Source organism: Diorhabda sublineata, chromosome 2 (genome assembly GCF_026230105.1).
Source record: "Diorhabda sublineata isolate icDioSubl1.1 chromosome 2, icDioSubl1.1, whole genome shotgun sequence".
NCBI classification, from domain to species: Eukaryota; Metazoa; Arthropoda; class Insecta; order Coleoptera; family Chrysomelidae; genus Diorhabda; species Diorhabda sublineata.
Window position 1 is genome coordinate 10,233,436 of NC_079475.1, and position 16,902 is coordinate 10,250,337.

Here is a 16,902-nt window from a genome sequence, read left to right on the forward strand (position 1 = left end):
TATTTTCAAATATTGGTCACTTTTATGCAATTTATATTCTTGAAAAGTACACAATCTTAAATCTTTTTGATCATAAAGTTGTTTGAGCCTAATTACAAAAGTTTGTTCTGACTTTATGAAACATCCTGTTTAATGAAAAGATATATGAACAATAATACCAAAACTTTGTCAAAAAACTTTTTTGTATATTCCAAAAAGTGGGTTTTAGGAAAACATATTCATATATATAGGATATTCATAATAAATCCTATTGAACTTAAAAAAATTCGACAAAATGTAGGTTCCTTTTATTTATAAAAATAAGTCAACATGGCCAAGAGTTTAGAAATTTTGTTCCTTATTTTTACATTTAATATATAGTCACAGCCTATTTCGCCTCCTGTGAAGCCTACCCATTGAAATATCAATAAATAGCCAGAGTAGTACTTTATTTTTTGAATCAATTTGAACAAATATCAAAAATAATCATTCAAAATAAAAATTAAAAAAAAACGTTACCTTGGTGCAGGTGTACCAGATTTCTTAGGATGCGTTGTCACGTCTTTGGTGCTATTAATAATTACTTCAACATTCTTTTCTTTTTTAAGTGTCTCTTCAGTTTTTGGGACAACTGGTTTTGCAAATGCTACTTCAAATTTCTTAATTTCATCATCGGTAATTCCTGGATCCGGCCAATTGATCTGACTAGAAGGAGCGCTAGAATAAACAACTGTAGGCTTTAAAGGTTCTAAGACAGGCATCGCCGTAGGAACTTTTGGCTGGGGTATTGGAACCGAAGAATGAAAATCTGTAAAATCGTCGTCTTCATGACTAATTTCAATTTCCGTAGACTTTTCATCGTGTATCCCAACCTTTTCAGAATTCTCGAAATCTTTTTTGGTAAACGAGTCACATGTTGATAAAGAAGTTGAAGGCTTCTCAAAAATATCAGTTGTACCAAAATTATATGAAATAGATTGAGGTGTCGGAAAATTTGTTGGTAAATTATCTGTTGAGTATTTTCTTGGAATGTCTGAAATTTCTAATACACTTTTATCCAACAATTCATTCAAATTAGTTGAATAACTTTGAGAAGCTTTTAATGTATTCGTTAATATATTTGAATTTATGAGAGAGTCATCTGGTAAAACTTTAAAAGAATCGGTAAATTCATTAGAATGCTTGCTGTAGTTGTCATCAGTTTGTATTTCGAGAATGTTTTTATTTGGAATATTTTCTTCAGATATATTACCGACGTTTATTTCTCTGTTACTTTCAATATCTTTATTATTGACAGGAGTACTCATTTGAAAATCATCAAATTCAATATCATCGTCTTGGATATTATTAATTTCTTTAACGTCGACGTTCGTTTCGGTAAATTCTGGTTCGTCCTCGGTGCTTATAATTTTTCTGGGCATTTCAGGAGTAACAATTGTCGGTTGTAGATAAACATCAACATCGATATGGGATTGTGTAACTTCAGATATGTAGGTTTCCCTTAAAGGTACGTTAGGCCAACTAGTTGAAAGTTGAGATGGTTCCGATGATTGGAATGAAGTAAATTCTTCGAAGTTATCTGCTTGAACACCAGACTTAGAATCTTCCGAATTAGTGGGGCCAGAAGTTGAACCTAATTGCATTAATAAGAAAAAATATAAATAAAGCATTTTAATAATTTTTAAAGCAATACTCTTAGAACATTCAACCCCATTACTATACTATTTTTTAAATATACTAAGAGCTAAGACAAAAATTATCCCTTTTTTAATAGTATTAAATGATGTACGAAGATTGAATAAAAATCAAAATCAAATTAATTGGCAACATCAATGCTTCAGCTATTTTTCAAATAGCTGTCACTGGAATTATCGTATCGTGGGATCAACTTGTATATCTCTCTGTCGTAGAAATCTGCAGCCTGTTAATGGAGCCAGTGTGAGAAAGAAGTCTTCGATTATTGGTCTTTTTGAGGTGCAAGAAAACTTGAAAATCTCTGGAAGCAAAATCAGGGTTATAGGGTGGTGGATGATTAAACTCTAGCAGCCAAATTTCGTCAAAATAGATGATGTGTGTCGTATGTGAACGAGCACTATCATAACATGCTACTAGCACGAGATGGAACCTTATCAGCCGGCATATGGTTGATACGTCATAGATCTGTTAAGCATATACAATTGACTCGTTTAATTACATCCAATTTAAACAGGATAACGTCAGCAAACTCATTTTCAGGCTGTCTCGCTATTACTTTTATTCTCTGCGTCTCTATTAGCATCATTCAACTTAACAATAGCTCAGAGTCTTGTTAAGAAAGTGTCGAAACTAACTATAAACGAAAAAGGATCGAATTTCTGCGAAATATTTGTAAACATAGATGGTACGTGGTATAAATGCAACGTAAGGTAAAAAAAATTAGGTGCCACACTACTACTCCCAAAAAGGATATTAAATTTGGTTCTCATTCAGTTTGATCCTAATGTAATTTATGGTTCGGGATGATAAATTTTGGAATCAAAATTTTTTTTTTATCAGTACACTACTGTTCAACCTAAAAATATACTTACACTCTAACCATACATCCCAATCTTCTTGAACTCTGGTGGATAAAGTTGGATAACTGGGACTAGAACTAGGTATATCTAGAGATGCAACTAATTGCTCTAGATCTAATAATGTGTTTTGGCAGTCTTAAATTACAAGGTAATGTAGGTGCACATTAATAAATTTTAAGGTTTTGTTTGGGATTAGTGGGAATTCGGAGTAGGGAATCCATAGCAAGCATGAAAAATGTTAAAGAAGTATGTCAAGGTTCTCTTATGCACTAGCTAAAAATTCTATTCGGTGTAGCAATTAGTGAAGTAAAAATATCATTTTAGGATAATTATTAAAATATAATTAGAAAAATGGAGTTTTCCTTTAAATTAATTGGTCATATAATGTATAGTATTAACGGAATTCTCAAACATGATAATAATGACCATTCTCGTGATAATATTATCAAAAATGGAAAATGCAGTTTTTTGTTTATCAATGTTTTGATTATATACTTTCAGTAACCATCTCTGTAGTCTCATCGCTTTTGGCCTCATATCAAACATTAGGGCTTTTTTGTAACCATAATCTTGGATTGAGTAAATCAAGTATTACCTTCATCAATTTTTCTACGATTTTGTATGTTTATATACATATTTTTAGTTTTTCTGTGTTTATGGAACCTTTTTTTAATTTTATAATGGATTTTAGGTGTTTATTATTGTGCATTTGTTAGCGATTGACCATGCCAAATTTAATAATAACAAAGAACCAAAAAATACAAAAACCAAATTTTTGCTGAGATGTCTAGATATTTAAATGGATTGTTCGATTAAAATGATTTTCTATCCGATCTACCTTGTCCAGTTTATGGTATGGACATTTCATATTCTCATTGATTTCTCTGGCTAACATTTTTTTCTTCTACAAATTTGTAAATTTGGTAAAATTTCATTTTACCAAATATTACTGAAATGTTTATCAAAATTATACCTAATAATGAAATTAATATAAGTTATATATCAGGTTCCCTAGTGCTTTGTTTTCTGGTCCATTTACAAAAATTCCTTAATCAGGTAACTTGATTACGCTCCGTTAGCACTGTCCAAAATATCTTTGCTTTTGGTGCTCTTAAATTATAATACTTCTACATAAGGTATAAGTTATGTTATTTCTGTTCATTCAATTGAATAGCTTATTCTTATTGCAAAGTACATGGTGCAAGCTTCTCTTTTTACATATAACAATTAATCTACAGAATCAGAGCCAATTAAAAAAAGTACCCTACGGCATTAGAGCTCAGCACCATTTGTGTTCAAAATAACTATGAAACAATAGAACACATATTTTTTTATTTTGTAGGTTTGAGTAATTATAAAACAAAACTTAATACTTTGAAATAAAATAAAATTTACAACTAAACACTTACAATCTAATGGATTCACTAGACCAGAACTAGTCCAATCAAACTCTGCATTAGGTACTTCTTGAATATCTGTTTGTGCCTGAAAGGTCGTCTGAACAATAGGTGGTGTTGATGGTGATGGCGTTGGGGCTATAGATTCCATTTTTACAGGTTCCAATGGTTGGAGACCCAAATTAGCTGCGAATCTTGGTACTGATGAATTTCGTGAATGACCACTATAAAGCTTTAGGCAAAATGATTATCTTAAACTAGTTACTTTTGAAAAAATATATTACTGGCCCCAAACATTCACTAAACAATTTTTCAAAAGTAGAAGACATGGAATATTTTCTGCCATTTTTCAATTTTTGAGATCGAAATGACAGAAACTATCGGTTTTAACTAGTTCCTTAAGTTCATATTTGAGAACTAAAAGCATTGTAAATTTCTTAAGCTTTTAGAGCCAGTTAGAATATTATTGAATATGTATGAAATTGATAACTTAGTAATTAATTGTATTTAATAATTTATAAATGAAACTCAAAATACTTACAATATTTCTCGAGTCAATGTTCAAGCTTTTCAGAAGCAACTTTTGACTGGTAGATTTTGACCAATGGTAATTTAAAGCTGGTGTGTTGGTAATGTCTTGTATCTGATTGAAAATAAAATCGTCTTTTATCAAGTCAAATTGTTGAAAGTCATCTAACACTTCTTCGATTGGATTAAACATATCTTTTATGACCTCCTGAGCTTTTATCAATGCTTCTTTTTTATTTAAAAGTGTATACTCGGTTTTTTGAGTGGATGTTCCTGGAGTTGGTTGATTTTGAGAATCGAAAGTAGATGATGTAAAGTCACCAAATTCTCCAAATTCATCATCTGACATATTAGGATTGGGTGGATCAGGATCGATTTTGACAGGAAAAGTTGCAAAATCTTCAAAATCATCATCTTTTTCTGTTTTACTTAATGTATTTGATATAATAGATTGTGTTGGGAGTTCAGCAAAATTTCCATATGTACTGGAAATGGTTAAATCTTCTGTTGGTTTACTTGGCATAGATGATTCTTTACTTGGCTCCTCTTCATCTGTAGCAGAAAATGTAGCGAAATTTGCAAATTCTTCATCAGCCGTTTCTAATACATTTGATAAATCTCCCCCATTTTTCGAAACAAATGTACCAATATTGTCTAAATCAGAATTATCTGATGATATTAGATCATTATTATTCGACTTTAAAATATTTTGTGTAGGGTCTACAGTATTAGCACTGAAATTAGTAAAATCATTTTCTCTATCAGCATCTTGAATTTCCTCACTTTTAATATCTATGGTATTATAACCAGTATTTTTTATTCCAATTTCTTCCTTTGAAAAGCTTTCAATTTCCTTATTATTCAAACTGGGTTCCAAAGATGTTTTTTGTTCAGTGAAGTTTCCAAAATTCACATCTCCACTCTTGAAATCTGAATAAGCCGAAACAGTTTTCATTGTATTAGTTTCTAAAGAAACATTTTTGGGTGAATGTGATTCAATATTGTGAATACTCTCATTATGTACAGAATTAATTTCTACATTATCTATGACTAGATTTGAAGTTTCAATATTGGAATGTTTAGGATAGGATTGAGAGTCATTAAAAGTCTGATCAGAAGTATCTAAGTTCTCAGATAATACATCATCTATTGGTGTAGAACGATTTTCTGAAGTTTCAATAGAGAAAATTATCCTATGTATATCATCAACATTAGCTGGATTCAAACCAGGTGATAATGACTTTTCTGAATTGAAATGACTTTCTTCATTCTGAAGATTTACAAAATCAGCAGACCAATTTGTATATAAATTATTATCTGCACTACTGTGTTTCATTGTATTCACAGTATGTCCATTTATTAAATTAAGTACAGTACTTTTATTGTGAGTTGTTTCATTTATTTTATCACTATTATCACAAATTTCTTTTTCTTGATTGAAACATGTACTTTCAAGAATCAATTGACTTGGAATGTTTTCTTTAAAATCAACATCTAAATCTTTGTTAACAAAATTATTTTTTAGAATAAGATCATTGGAATCTTCTGCTATATGATTACAACTACTTGAACCTTCACTAATTGTTGATTCATTATTTTTTATTGTGGAATTAACATCTTTTTCAACTTTACTACTAAGTTTACCATCATCCATTTGTCCATTATTTTTGCTATCAGGTGCGAAATCAAATTCTGATTCATGTTTACTAGTTGACATTTCATTGGGAATTTTCTTGGGGGACTGTTCCGGGGATGATGTTATGGAAAAACCTAAAATGACAAAGAACTTCAGTTTTTGTAACAAATCACATCATGAGTAATATTTTTTAACTTAATGTATATAATTATTCAGAATACTACACATAAGTATGATGTAAAAAAGTAATGTAAGCTACTTAATGAGTTTCAAATAAATAAATTTTAGTAAAAACTATAAAAATGCAGTACAATAAAAAATAAGTTTTTTCGGTGTTTTATAATAGGGTATCATCGTTCACACATAACAATTCATGTTTTTAACTTGTATAGAGCTATATCATGTATTAAAAATAAAGAAATATAATTTAAAGACTAACTTGGTTATACATTGTAGTTCCTACAACCTCTGCGTGTTCAAACATTTAAACTAATACATCTAATTTTCTTAATTTCAAAGCAGTTTAGCCACAATTTCGACCACTGAAATTATTTTCAATTTGTCCCTTAATTTATAATCCTAATTTTCAGGTAAGGGGGCAATAGAAAATTTCTATGACTGATTTAATTTTGTTGGTTCTTTCTTGTCAATAAATACAAATGATGGAAAACTGACATACTATTTGACAAATCACAAGAAATACTATAGCAATCAAAGAATTTAACGAATAAGTATTTTCTGTAGCATGAAACATGGTATTACTGTGAACATCAAATTAATTACTCTGCTAAATCAAATAAGTTTTTATTTAGGTAGTAATAAAATGTAACTTATTTTTCAGCTGTGAACCATCAATAGAAATAAATAATTTTTTCTAGTTACATACAATATTACATAATTCTAATGTTGCACATAAAATTTAACCACAATTTCACAAACATTCTAGTAGTGATGATGCAAATATAAATTTATTTTCGAGATTTATTACATTCGATAAAAAGTTAGTACTCACAAATAAGCTACTTGTAACGCATATGTACTTTAAAACAATTACTTGAGACAATGTAAGAAGTATTTCGAATTTGAAGCCAAAAACTAATTTCAAAATACAAAAAGGAAACAATTACTAAGAAGATTAAGATAAATTATCCGTAGGTATTTTCAAAATAATTTATACTATTAAAATATTTACAATAATCATAAATATTGATATTTTTCTTACTGTCACAGCCATATGAGAGATCATTTGACTCTCGAAAATCATCAAACTCGTCCTCTTCTTCATCTTCCGATGGGGGAGGTGGTGGAGAATCGCTAACAAGAGGAGGAATTATATTTGCCATCTGAAAATATTTTCCACTTGTAACAGTTGTTATTAACTGAATACACAAAAAAGATTTTAATTTACCTTTATTATCACTTGAGGTTTAAATACATGTACGTTATGAACACTTTGATTACATAAATTCTAATACAATAAAAAATAATTGTTAACAATTCTTTTTCTAATAAAATAATTCTCTGTCAAAGATAAAAACAGAGGTTACCATATTGATTATTGACATGTCATTTTTAAAGCTTAATTCCCATAGTTCACACTTGAGGGCCTGTTCTAAATTTCTATTGGTTGAATTAAGTCCACAAAATACTAATTAAATAAGAAATATAACCACAAAGCTTATTTCCTGACTTTGTTACTCTGCTTCATTCTATAAAATTTTTTAGCTCTATGCACTTGAAATGGGGCTTAAATTAAAACAAATATAAAAATATATTCTAAGTATGATTCAGAATAATAGAACAAATTAGTTAGTTATTTTCTTTAAAATATCTGGATTGTTAGTTACTTCTAAATAACTAGCTACCGTGAAAATTGTTACAAACTCCAAAAAAGAAGAAAGCTTTAACCTTTCTTATTATTTAAATTTGACTTATAAATTATAGGTTACATCAACATCTGTAAAGCTGGTTCTGATAGTATTTAAGTATAAAATTTTACATTCAATTTATTTTATTAGAGAATAATTATCAGCAATTGATTGATATACATATTATTTATTTTATTTATTTATGTGAGTATTGAACAAAATAGATGATCCATCTAATTATCGTCTCCCAATAACAGCTGTCTCAATAACTACAATCAATTTTAAACTTGCAACACACTTATTGTATGGAGTAGTACGTGAGAATATACACTTACCAGTACTAGTAGATTTTTTATTAACTTCTTTCCCTCACAAATAGATACCACTTGACAGAGAAATAATATATCTTTAGTTAATTTTTCAGTATTACACAAAGATATGGCTGGAGAAGTAGAAAATAATTTAGTAGAATTAAACCTGAATCAAAATAAAGATGACATAGTGGATCCATGGACAGTAACAAGCAGCAATGAAACTGGGATAGATTATGATAAATTGATCAGTAAGTATAAACAACATTTACCTATTTGTTATCAGGCAACATAAGTTTTTTAGTCTGCTCTGAGTATACTGTATACTGCATATATGTACAGATTCTTTCTCTACTGGTCTATGTCTTCATTTAGTAAGGTATTCTCTCTACTAATAATCTACAAATGTGATTTCAATTTTTATCAATAAATGAAAATCTGATCACAATTGTCTATTTAAATCAAAAATTGAAATCTTCATTTTAGAAAGATTCGGCAGTTCTAAGATTGACAAGGAACTATTAGACAGATTTGAAAAAGTAACAGGCAAGAAAGTACATCATTTTTTAAGGCGAGGTATTGTTTTTTCACATCGTGATATGCACACAATATTAACAAATTATGAAGCTGGAAAACCTTTTTACCTTTATACCGGAAGAGGACCTTCATCTACTTCTATTCATCTTGGGCATTTAATCCCATTTCAGGTAATATTTGCTGTACATTATGAAACCATGATTAATAGTTATTTCTCATTTCTGCAATGAATGGTTGCATTTTTTGAATCAACACCTCCATGTCTTGTTTAGAAATATTTTGGGCAGCACACTTATTTGTAGAATTAGATTAGTTTTTTTGGTGTAGTAATAACTTAATGTTAATATTTGTTTTAGTTTTGTAAATGGTTGCAAGATGTTTTTGATGTTCCTCTGGTCATACAATTGACCGATGATGAGAAGACTTTATGGAGGGATCTATCTCTAGAGGAAGCACACAAATTGGCCTATGAAAATGCTAAAGATATAATTGCAGTGGGATTTGATGTTGAGAAAACTTTCATTTTCTCTGATGTCGATTATATTGGGTAATATTAGTAAAATGAATTCTTATTTAGAAAAAATTAAATATATTTCAATTTCTATTTCATTTTTTCATGGAATGCTGATGGTAGTAATCGAACTTCAATTTCCAACATCAATTAAGAGCAAATGTTGCTTTTTGACTCTTTTTGTTTCTTGTTGATTCTCCTCAAATATCCTACTCAAATAGATATGTATAATTATAAAAAAAAATTTTTTGTTTTATGTTTCAGTCAAAGGCCCGAATTTTACAGGAATATGATCAGGATACAAAAGTGCGTTACCTTTAATCAAGTCAAAGGGATTTTTGGTTTTGATGATAGTACTGTAATAGGGAAAATCGCATTTCCAGCTGTTCAAGCTACACCAGCATTGTCTACCTCTTTTCCTGACATATTCAAGGATAAAAAGATTCCTTGCTTAATACCTTGCGCCATAGATCAAGATCCATATTTTCGAATGACACGAGATGTATGTCCTAGAATTGGTTTTCAAAAACCAGCATTACTTCATTCGATTTTTTTCCCCGCTTTACAAGGTGCACAAACAAAGATGTCTGCTTCTGAAGCTAATAGTACAATATACTGTAGTGATACCCCAAAACAGGTAAAAAATAAGATAAACAAATATGCATTTTCTGGAGGACAGGCCACAGTAGAAGATCATAGGAAACTAGGGGGAAATTGTGATGTTGATATCACTTACCAATACTTGAAATTCTTTTTAGAAGATGACGATAAATTAGAGCAAATTAGAAAGGATTATAGTAGCGGTAATTTATTAACAGGAGAATTGAAGAAGATACTTATTGATATACTCACTCCCCTTGTACAAGAACATCAAAAAAAAAGAGCCGAAGTTACCAATGAGATTTTACAAAAGTTTATGACACCTAGAAAATTGCATGTAGATTATTGAGGTTAAATTTTTGATAAAATATATTTATTGCTTCGATAAGTAAAAAACAAAAGTTTGCATTATCAATCTCAAATAACCACATGTAAATGGTTTTTATACTGTACTAATTTTATATGTTTTGTCATAAAATGAATAAATTGTTGCATTTTCAAGATAATCTTTTGTTTTATTTAATATGAATACTAGAAGTAGATTAAGGACCACATTGCATTGCAATCTTAAGGTCTACTATGCTCCTTCACGAGAGCTGTTCCAATATCTGGAGCTTGCTGATTTAAAATTTTTACAGCGGATTGATTAGATTTTTTCTGCTTTTGTTTTATATTTATTTAAGTATTCATTAGAATCGATTAGAAGAGTATTTTTAAAAGCTTAAAAATTAGTAATTAGATCACAAATATAATTGTTAGTTATGTAGCTTGCAGCTGGTCCAGCACTTTTGAAAATAAATCTATATGAATCATTTTTCACAAGTAAGTTGTTTTTTCTTTATTGAATTTAGCTACTATTAATTTTAAATATATAAAATGCAAAAGAAAAATTTCATACTTTAACAATTGACAAGGTTAAGAATAGGCGTAACATAAAATAGTATATAATTTTTCTAAAAAAACTCGGAAAACCAAATTTATTTTTCAAATCTTTATTGCATAAAAGATAATTTTACGTTTTTACTGAAATAGATGACGTACTGGTTCCAGAATCTACTTTGAACATTGATTCTAATTTACCAAATCTCTTAGTATTGAGATATCTCAAGTTAGTTTTATCCGAAAGCCATCCCCTGAAGGCGTCCACATGATGTGAATTCGAAGATCCTTTATCCTCATATGCGAAACTTTCCCTACACACATAAGTTTCTCTGTTATTCAGCATTCTCTAAAATTTGTATACAATGAACAATAGGATTATTGCAAACAAAATTCTGATCGATAAAAACGTCGACAGAAATCGTTGGTTATAGAAATTATTATTTATCTAAACTAAACATTTCATAAATGATGATTCAATTCAGCGTGTGCTGAAAAATTATATCAATCGATCGATGACTGAACTGTACAAGTAATTAAGGTCAAATTATCAACTTTGACGCCATCGTTCACATTCAACAATAAATTTTATTCTTTCCATACCTCGATTGATTGCTACCTTCATATGAATTTCGAATATTAGAAATTTTTACGTCACTATTATGAAAATAAAATTTCTCACCTGCAAAGATATTTGATCATCTAATGCATACAGATCTCCTAATAGCAAACTTTCTTCTTCTACAATACCCATCAATGGTTTGGTTGGATGGCACATTGTAGCCGCATCGGTCATTGAAAAATTACATTTTTCTGATGTATCCCTTTCCGGTGTCAAATCGTAATCATCTCCTAATAATTTTTGTTCTAAAAAAGTGTTCAATCCTTTCTCCAATTCAGTGGAAGTTTTCAAAGACATTTCTTCTTTAGGATTAAATTCTGGAATTGAATCTTTACGTGTTATCACAGTATATGGATCGAGATCGTCAGTATCACATTTTTGGTTAGATACCATTGAGATACTTTGAGTGGATCTGTTGAAAGTTGTCGGTTTTTTTGATAGCAATCTGGGAGACGTCTGGATAGATTGTTCGTAAACTTTTATCGGAGGTAGATTGATTTGGATGTTCACATCTGCTGTTTTGGGTATTTCTTCAGCAAATGCCGTGTCTGTACCACGATCGATTTTCAATGGAATATCCGTTATTGGAATGCATTTTTCTTCATTTTCAGAAACGCGCAACATAGCTTCTTTTTGTTCTATAATATAGGTTTTCCCAGATTCTTTAAGGTCACAGTCGCACGCTTTCTCAATATTTTCACGTATGTCTTGAAGACTGTCTTCGGGACTAGTTTTATCGGTTATTAAAACCTCACTCAATATTTCTCTAATATGAAGATCTGGAATGTATAAATATATTAGTAAGAGAGGAATAATAAAAAGAAAAATGAATACCACACAACAGAAGAAGACTAATTTATGGTGAGAGAACATAAGACACAATTAAAAAGAAAAAACGAATTGTAGGAAGTATACACAAATATATCAAAATTCTCAGTGTGTCATATAATATATATCAAATTAAGATAACTGAGAAGGGTACACAGTCGCACGCCATCCTGTCATGTAATAAGAACTGTAAAAGATGATGGGTGGCTCAATTTATTATTGGGTAACCGTTGGACTATTGTATAACTGGACCCAGAAAATTTCACAATGTTTTGGAATTCTTGGGAAAGTATATTCAAGCATATAGTTGAATACGGCGAACGATATAAACAATGCGATTGATAAAAAAAGTGACATCTAAAATTAGGTCATAGTTACTAAATTGTGAGTATTGCTGTAATTAGTGTAATAAATGTAGTGTAATAAAGTTTTAACTATCAAATGAATTTAAACAATACCCTTTTCAGTTGGATCCTCATTACTCGCTGAAACAATTTCCGACTTTGTTGTAGGCATTGGATAATCTGTAGTGGAAGGGTCTAGAAAAGTTTGATTAGAAACTTTAGCTACTACAGTCACTGATGAAGTTGTCGGTTCGGTACATTCTGTAACTCTTCCTGAAACAAATTAACTTTCTGATTACATTCAAAATGAAATACAACTCAAATTAAATGATCAAATTATAACGAGGCTAGATAGATTGTTCAATTAATTAGGTTATTTTTTTTCTCATAACTTGATCTTTATGTCCGCTCAACACTCTCGCGACGTGTCTCATAGAGACCCTCGACACAAATCTTGGTAAGTGAAGACGGTTGGAGTGTTAGCCATCCACACTCTCGATGCATTCAGTTGCTCGCTTCGTTCACCACAAAATAGAAGTAGTTCAAGTGACATTTATACATTAAACGGATTCAATTTATGCTCTTTTTTTCCTCAGACGCGTCTTAATAGAAACCAAAATTTTGTTTTTAATGAAATCTATTTTTTTCCACCAAAATAGTCGCAGATAAACTATTAAAACTTTCAGTATTTCAATGATCACTTACCTAAACTATGCTTGTAATAAACTGTATCATCAAAGTATTCTTTATCAGGTTCTTCATCTAGAAATGTCAAAAAACCTTCGAATTCGCTTTTGGGACTTTCACATTCGCAAGTGGCATTTAGACATAATATATTAACGTAAGAAGGACCGACTTCGAGGCTCCTCTTCTCAACCTCCAGCTCATTATCCGAAAGGTTCAATTCTGCAGCAAGATTTGCTATGTGCTGTTCCATTTTTTTCTAAAATAAATTTATTTTAAAGTTACATTAAAATAAAATAAAAAAAAATGTATTAATAGTAGGAATGACCTTAATTGATAGCGGGAAAATTTCTTCTCTTTTCAAAACGGTAGATAGTTTCACTACTATTGGTCAGATGACATTGGAAAATAGATGGTACTAGAGTGGCTTGATAGAAACAGTGTAGCCACATGGTGTCTTGTTTTTGATGGGTCGAACAGCCGCCTACCATGTGGTGTCTTGTTTTTGATTGGCCGAACAGCCGCATGCCACGTTTAACCCGAGATTGGTTTGCTTAAATCTATGTTCGGATATTCACATTGAGAGAAGTTCATTCTCTCTCGGGACAGCGAAGCGAACAGTTCTCGAACGCCTAGATCTTTGCGGAGCTACGCTACTCATTCAGTTTCGGCACGCGCGACTTATGTATATATAGGAAGTTCAAGTAGTTATCGAACTTTGTTTACTGTGTTAGCTCTTCATCATCATCGGCACTAAGACCAGTACCCATACTACCGAATTTTTTTGTTCAAAACTTTGGTTTTTCATACAAAACATGTAACATTTACACGTAGAAGTGTGTGTAATTGTACCACAAGTGTTGATTCCAACTTAGTTTCAACGTTGGGTACTACTTTGACGCGGGTAAAAAAATTCTACTTTCCATGGTCAACGTTTCAATGCCATGCGACGCGTCCAAACATACCAGCATCCAACGTTGGAATCATTGGGCGCATCTTGTGGTACCAGTTTCAAGTTAATTATTCGAAGATAGTACAGGCCTCTACAGGACTGCATTAGGAATAAGAACGACACATCCAATGATTCAGTTGAAGCGTAGTTTCACTACTTCTGGACTTATGACCCACGACGATCACTACCATCAGAAATCTACTTATAAATAATTGTTAGTAAATATGCTGTCATGGTGTAGAGATTGTAGGCTTTGAGTGAAATGCGAAGGAAAAACATTGAAATAAATAGAATATCATTTACCTCATCTAATACATGTTTGTTCATTGCTATATGTTGTTGAAAAACTCTTTGGATATCTTCATTTGAAATATAATTATTCATTATTATATCTTCAGTGATCCTTAATAGAAAATGCAAATATTCATGTTCTTCAATCCTAAAAAGATACATAAATTTGGAAGACTTCAAAATTGTTAATAAACATGTACTATTAGGCATAAGTTGTCTGTAAGTAATCCAACAATGTCAAAGCTCTATTACCCTCCTAAAATTCACAAACCTAAGAAGGTGTGAGAAGCGCTTCAAAGCATCAGAGACCATGTGTTGGAATCTAACATGGTAAAATCGGCTATATCATGAACATTGCAGAGGTGATCACATATTAATTTGCAGTTTTACCCCCTATCATCAGTACTCTTTCCAAAAAACTTTGGCATTCGAAATGTGAATGCACTGAAAAATCCTACATATACCTTGGATTAATTGAGTAACAAATACAGAAATGCCAAGGAGAAAGGTCCCGAATACAGTTGAGGCTGGAAGCTTGTGTTTAGTGCGTGATGAGAGCCTCTACAGAAGATCCTCCAAAGTGAGGTATATAAAATCAAGGGAGCATAGGGATAATATCGTGGATAAAAATGCAAAAACGCTATAAATCAATCCCAGGCTATATAGGTTGCTTAAAACTATGTTAAATTAAAAACTTACGATCCCACACTTCTATTATCTCCTACGCCTCTTTTATTCTCAATGGATCTTCTAGAACTGCCTGTGATTATTTCACTTTCTTCTTCGTTACCACTATATGTTGAACAAGAAACGTTGGAGGAAGCTCTGTTACTACTACTGTGTTTCTTCCTTCGGTGGGAACTTCTATTTGTACGTTCAGAGTTATGAAGTTCTTGTATTGAATAGTTTTCACTTCTATGGAGCTGACGCGACGAATGACAATTATTTTTTTTCATGTTTTTATATTTTTTTGGAATTCCACCCACTGACTGGGATCTGTACTTCTTGTCTAACTACAAAATAGTTATTTTTCAAAATGTATAACACAGAATGTCAGTTTTTATTCTCGGATTGTGACTTATACAATTTAATAAAGAATCACACTAGTGGTGATATAAGTACATGAGTTAAAAAAAATAAAACAAAAAACAAGCTTTTAGCAATAATCCAACTAAAAAGGAAAAAAAGGCGAAAAAACAGTTTGTAAATATAATTTCAATATATACTGGTTTCTTTTTTTTTACATTTAGGTGACAGGTGTTACTAAAGATAACCATTACCTATCTTACTTATTATTTGGAACACAATTTCATTATATGTAGTTGATATATTGAATTATATACAGTTTTCTAGTTTGATGTACAAAAAAATACTTTATTACAAAACATCTTGTGAAACTATTTAAGTATACAGAAACAAAATAACTACATACCATTTTATCAGGAGCCCAATCGTTAGGATTTCTTCGAGTTCTAGGTCGAGGTAATAAAGCTGTATCACTAATTCTGTCTTCAGAGTAGGAGCAAATATGTCGTTTGGGAACATCATAGTAAGGAATATGAACAAAATTTGAAAAGTGCCTACAATTGATACAAATTTTAAAGTACCAAAGTTTGCAATTAAATTTTATAACTATTTAAATAGAATCAGAAATTAAATTTGGACGGGTTAATGCATTGAAGTTATGACTATTTTAGTACAGAGAAGTGTACACTTATATTTAGTAAATGAATACACCAATTGAATCAAGCTTCAACTAAATTTATGTGTTAATTTTCTTGTATTTGATTATCACAATTTCACATTTTTTAAATTATTATTGAAGTATGATAATAATGTGAAACTACATTAATTATACATAATAGTACAATATCTACTTACTTGTTTTCAAATTTAATCGTTCTTTGTACTGTATTGCAGTGTGTCGAACTGCAAAAGGCACGCTTGGCTGCAGCTTTTGGAAAAGAAAAATTATAATTACTCTTAATATTTTCTATCTTTTTGTAATGATTTCTCATATGAAAATAAACATCAAGATCTGCATTTTTTAACGTCATAATAAATAACGTATATAATATTAAGTATTGTAGAAAGTCAGAATTCAAACAATTTTTTTCGCAGTTTATATATAAAATGTTTGTATTGTAGGTAACAGAGGTTACAAGCGCGTATTTTAAATAAATAAACAGTCAGCAGGCTATTACTCACCCATAGAACAAGTTTTTATGCCATCTCAGTTAAAATTGATTGAATTAAATTTTGAATTGGTCGCCCCCCGCAAATACTAAACACTTTTATCAAATTCAAAATATTTTCACTTTTCAAATTAAAATTGACATTGAAAGGTAGAAACTTTTTCTATACATCCACAGAGCTCGTG

General features: G+C 30.5%; 3 protein-coding genes across 6 annotated transcripts in view; 1 reads left to right on the forward strand and 2 right to left on the reverse strand.

Moving 5' to 3' along the window:
- Nucleotides 1-7,669, reverse strand: part of LOC130440727 (aftiphilin) — an 18,314-nt gene extending 10,645 nt beyond the window's left edge. Inside the window, exons 1-6 of one of the 2 annotated variants that reach the window (XM_056774028.1) lie at nucleotides 7,504-7,669; nucleotides 7,318-7,438; nucleotides 4,473-6,229; nucleotides 3,944-4,163; nucleotides 2,547-2,669; nucleotides 499-1,612 (exon numbers count right to left, since the gene is read on the reverse strand). In XM_056774028.1, the coding sequence (XP_056630006.1) occupies nucleotides 499-1,612; nucleotides 2,547-2,669; nucleotides 3,944-4,163; nucleotides 4,473-6,229; nucleotides 7,318-7,438 (3,335 nt within the window). In that variant the 5' untranslated portion in view covers nucleotides 7,504-7,669. The remainder of the gene's footprint in view (nucleotides 1-498; nucleotides 1,613-2,546; nucleotides 2,670-3,943; nucleotides 4,164-4,472; nucleotides 6,230-7,317; nucleotides 7,439-7,503) is intronic. The other variant, XM_056774030.1, reaches the window with a different exon arrangement.
- Nucleotides 7,670-8,003: 334 nt separating this feature from the next.
- Nucleotides 8,004-10,428, forward strand: LOC130440728 (tryptophan--tRNA ligase, cytoplasmic). 2 transcript variants are annotated; one of them, XM_056774031.1, is made up of 5 exons: nucleotides 8,004-8,167; nucleotides 8,388-8,525; nucleotides 8,761-8,981; nucleotides 9,168-9,358; nucleotides 9,587-10,428. In XM_056774031.1, the coding sequence occupies exons 2-5, from the start codon at nucleotides 8,402-8,404 to the stop codon at nucleotides 10,269-10,271; spliced, it is 1,221 nt and encodes a 406-aa protein (XP_056630009.1). In that variant the 5' UTR covers nucleotides 8,004-8,167; nucleotides 8,388-8,401; the 3' UTR covers nucleotides 10,272-10,428. The 2 variants fall into 2 exon arrangements, with proteins under 2 accessions (XP_056630009.1, XP_056630010.1); XM_056774032.1 differs by having other exon boundaries at nucleotides 8,009-8,167; nucleotides 8,376-8,525.
- A 306-nt stretch (nucleotides 10,429-10,734) lies between these two features.
- Nucleotides 10,735-16,886, reverse strand: LOC130440729 (uncharacterized). 2 transcript variants are annotated; one of them, XM_056774033.1, is made up of 9 exons: nucleotides 16,731-16,886; nucleotides 16,404-16,476; nucleotides 15,955-16,102; nucleotides 15,222-15,535; nucleotides 14,535-14,670; nucleotides 13,301-13,538; nucleotides 12,710-12,868; nucleotides 11,484-12,202; nucleotides 10,735-11,150 (listed from the first exon to the last, which is right to left on the reverse strand). In XM_056774033.1, exons 1-9 carry the CDS (start codon nucleotides 16,732-16,734, stop codon nucleotides 10,935-10,937), a joined length of 2,007 nt encoding a protein of 668 aa, XP_056630011.1. In that variant the 5' UTR covers nucleotides 16,735-16,886; the 3' UTR covers nucleotides 10,735-10,934. The 2 variants fall into 2 exon arrangements, with proteins under 2 accessions (XP_056630011.1, XP_056630013.1); XM_056774035.1 differs by having other exon boundaries at nucleotides 10,871-11,115; nucleotides 16,731-16,859.
- Nucleotides 16,887-16,902: the final 16 nt, after the last annotated feature.

Coding starts and splice junctions, on each gene's coding strand:
- LOC130440728 (XM_056774031.1), top strand. CDS start 8,402: ATGGCTGGAGAAGTAGAAAATAATTTAGTAGAATTAAACCTGAATCAA. Junction 8,982..9,167: donor GGCATTTAATCCCATTTCAG/GTAATATTTGCT, acceptor TATTTGTTTTAG/TTTTGTAAATGGTTGCAAGA. Junction 9,359..9,586: donor TCTGATGTCGATTATATTGG/GTAATATTAGTA, acceptor TTTATGTTTCAG/TCAAAGGCCCGAATTTTACA.
- LOC130440729 (XM_056774033.1), bottom strand. Junction 14,671..15,221: donor GATAATAGAAGTGTGGGATC/GTAAGTTTTTAA, acceptor GTATCTTTTTAG/GATTGAAGAACATGAATATT. Junction 12,869..13,300: donor TTATTACAAGCATAGTTTAG/GTAAGTGATCAT, acceptor AATTTGTTTCAG/GAAGAGTTACAGAATGTACC.